Below are 2,811 nucleotides of genomic sequence, written 5' to 3' on the forward strand. Positions count from 1 at the left end.
TGCATCTCTGGAGGATGGACGGCAGAAGCATGCTCACTTGGAGGAAGAGCAGGATATGGTGAAGCAGAGGAGACAAGGGGCCAGACAGCTGTGAGGTGAACACGGGTCCTGCCACGTACCAGCCTTGTGGTCTTAAGGAGGTCACCAACCCTGCTCTAAGTCCTGATCTCCTCATCTGCGAAATGGACACAATACCACCTAGCCCATGAGGTGGTCCTAAGGCTGCTTGTGGGGATTAAGTGAGGGAATCTAGTACAATACCCAGTACATGATAAACCTCCAAAAAACAGAATTAGCATGACATCTGATAAATGTTGACAATGATTGCACAAATACACGGTGAACCAGAATTTAAGTATTTATTTTGAGTGTTAAAACTAGATATATAAAAAGTTATATAGCTAATAAAAATGTTAAAATAAAGACACTTAGAGAAAAAATGTCAATTACATCTTACTTTGAAGACAGATTCTTTATTGGCTGAATGTACTGTACTAGATACTTAAAATAACACAAGCATTCAGATTGCAATTTTGTAGTTTAGTTCATAGTCATGTTAGACACAATGGTTAACACACTCAGGAGAGACAATATTCTGCATATTTCTTAACAGCTTTATCAAGCACATTTGTAAAAGATTAATCTTTCACTTCTAGTTACTATAATTTCCCTGCTATACACTAAATGAACAAACACAACATTTCCTTATTTCAAATAATGGGTACTGTATATGGCTATACTGTGCTCTAAAATTACTTATAATAATGAAAACATTAATTTCAGCAATTAAAAAAGCGGGTTCTATGGAAAACTTTGAAAACCCTCACAAGTAGACTACAAAGAGAGAATTACTGTCTTCAGAAGCCAATGGTATGATGGAGTTAGATGGGGGAGGGTGACGTGGAGAGAGGTCACAGTGACTGGAACCTGTCCCATGCCTGTCAGGAGTCAGTGCAGGACAGACGTGCACTGGCTGATCTACAGCTCGCTCTGCCTGAGGACCAAGGAGTGCCCCGAGTCTCCAGAAATCACGGATGGTGCCAGTGCAGCATTCTTCCAGCTCCCGAGCAAGACACCTCAAAGGGAAAGAGGCGGCAGGAGAAGCAGAGTGCTCAAGGGCAGGAGCAGACAGCACCGGGCAGGAGCGCTGGCTGTTCCCCAGGCCTGGCTGGCACTGTAAGGGACACTGGAGACTGCGGCCACCCCAGCAGTGCCTGGGAGCACAGGGCTGCATCCAGACTACACACAGTCAATCTTCAGGAATGTGAAGTGACACCAGCCAAACAAAGAGTGAGTGCGAACAGAAAAAACTACACCGAGAAGGTGCGGAAAATAAAAGTCAGACAGAAAAACGCAAAGTTAATTCATGGACATCTGGACCAACAATAATCCACCCCAATCACAACATTTTTTAAATGAGATCACAGATTTGTTTAAAAACACACTTGAACTAGGTGACTTAGGGTTGTTTGTATGAAAAGGTTTTTAAGTACAGTTTAGGACAGTTAAAGCTCCAAAGATGTCTAAACCTAACTTTGCACTCTCTTATCTGTCTCTCCATGAGTCTTGTCAGCTGCTGACACTAGACTGGAAAAGGAGAGACACTGAGAAATGTCTCAGAAGACACCAGTGCCGCCTCAGAAGACTCCCCACAGCACTCACCAGGCAACACTGAGCTAAGAAAAAATGTGTTTTAAGACATATGTTAAATAGTCACACAGGACCTAATGAAAAACAAGTACTGCTTGGGCATTTCAAATGGAGGTCATTTGGGCTGAAATAAAAATATACCAACATCTTTCAAAGCTACCAAGCTGGGGGAAAAAAGAGAGAGAGAAATTGGGAACCCAGTGATTTATATACCAAATACCTTTAGGGCACTTAAGAGAGTGAACAGTTTCATTACTTGTTATCTTTCTGGACTGCCCTTATTTTGCAGTTATCTATGTCTTCATCGTGGTTGAGGGAACGGCCTGGAAGCAGGTGAGCTGCAAGTGCATACTGCTCTTGAACTTGTTCAGAAGCTCTTCCAGCAGCCTGCAGGGAGACAACACTATTTTACAGCCTGACAGAATGAGGGCTGCCTGACAACCTCACAAGCCAGCCAGGCGAGCCAGTGCCCAGCTCTGCCCTGCTCCTGCTACTGTCAGCGGCAGCTGAAGAAGTTACTATCTGTGGGTTCTTAACTCAACATTTATATACATATTTATGTTTATATAAAAAAATCTCCTTCCTGTCCCCCTCCCCTAGATTAGATTCCTCTCTAAAACAGACTAATATTGGGGCCTATCCTTTTTCTTAAATTTACTTTTTTAAACTTTTTTTTCACTTAAATTTCCCATCCCCCAGCAACCACTGGCTATTTTCTGACCCTCCAACTTTGCATTTTGTCTTTAACAAACATTGGAGAGTTGAAAGCAGCAAGACAAGCACAGAGGAAGCGGGTTTGATTCTAACTCCACTGGGCAGGTCACTGTGCTGCTTGATATCGCAACTGGTTTCCCCAACTGATATGTTTATATAATTTTGAAGCTAGAAGGGATCCTACAGTTCATTTGGTTCAGATGAAGCAACCAGGACTGGGTTTAATGGTGCTGAGGCCAGGAGGTTACGTCATGGGCTCTCAATGCTCAATATTAGAGCACTATCCCTACAGCAAATCTAAAATACAGTCCTGACCTGGGACTGTTTCAGGCATCAGTTATTCTCGACTCCCAAACACACTAGCCTCTTGAGCTATGTTCCGCATACTAAAAATGACAGAGATTGTCTCCATCTTTTATCGTAATTATTTTAAAGAAATGAGCAGGG

At 42.7% G+C, this 2,811-nt stretch overlaps 1 protein-coding gene across 1 annotated transcript in view; it reads right to left on the reverse strand.

The window, feature by feature from the left end:
- Positions 1-442: 442 nt before the first annotated feature.
- The window catches only part of LOC103598791 (exocyst complex component 2-like), an 84,901-nt gene continuing 82,532 nt past the window's right edge, over positions 443-2,811 (reverse strand). Inside the window, exons 7-8 of the mRNA XM_008582853.1 lie at positions 1,907-2,037; positions 443-1,310 (exon numbers count right to left, since the gene is read on the reverse strand). Of these exons, the coding sequence (XP_008581075.1) occupies positions 1,944-2,037 (94 nt within the window). The 3' untranslated portion in view covers positions 443-1,310; positions 1,907-1,943. The remainder of the gene's footprint in view (positions 1,311-1,906; positions 2,038-2,811) is intronic.

Source organism: Galeopterus variegatus, unplaced genomic scaffold, assembly GCF_000696425.1.
Source record: "Galeopterus variegatus unplaced genomic scaffold, G_variegatus-3.0.2 Scaffold2739, whole genome shotgun sequence".
NCBI classification, from domain to species: Eukaryota; Metazoa; Chordata; class Mammalia; order Dermoptera; family Cynocephalidae; genus Galeopterus; species Galeopterus variegatus.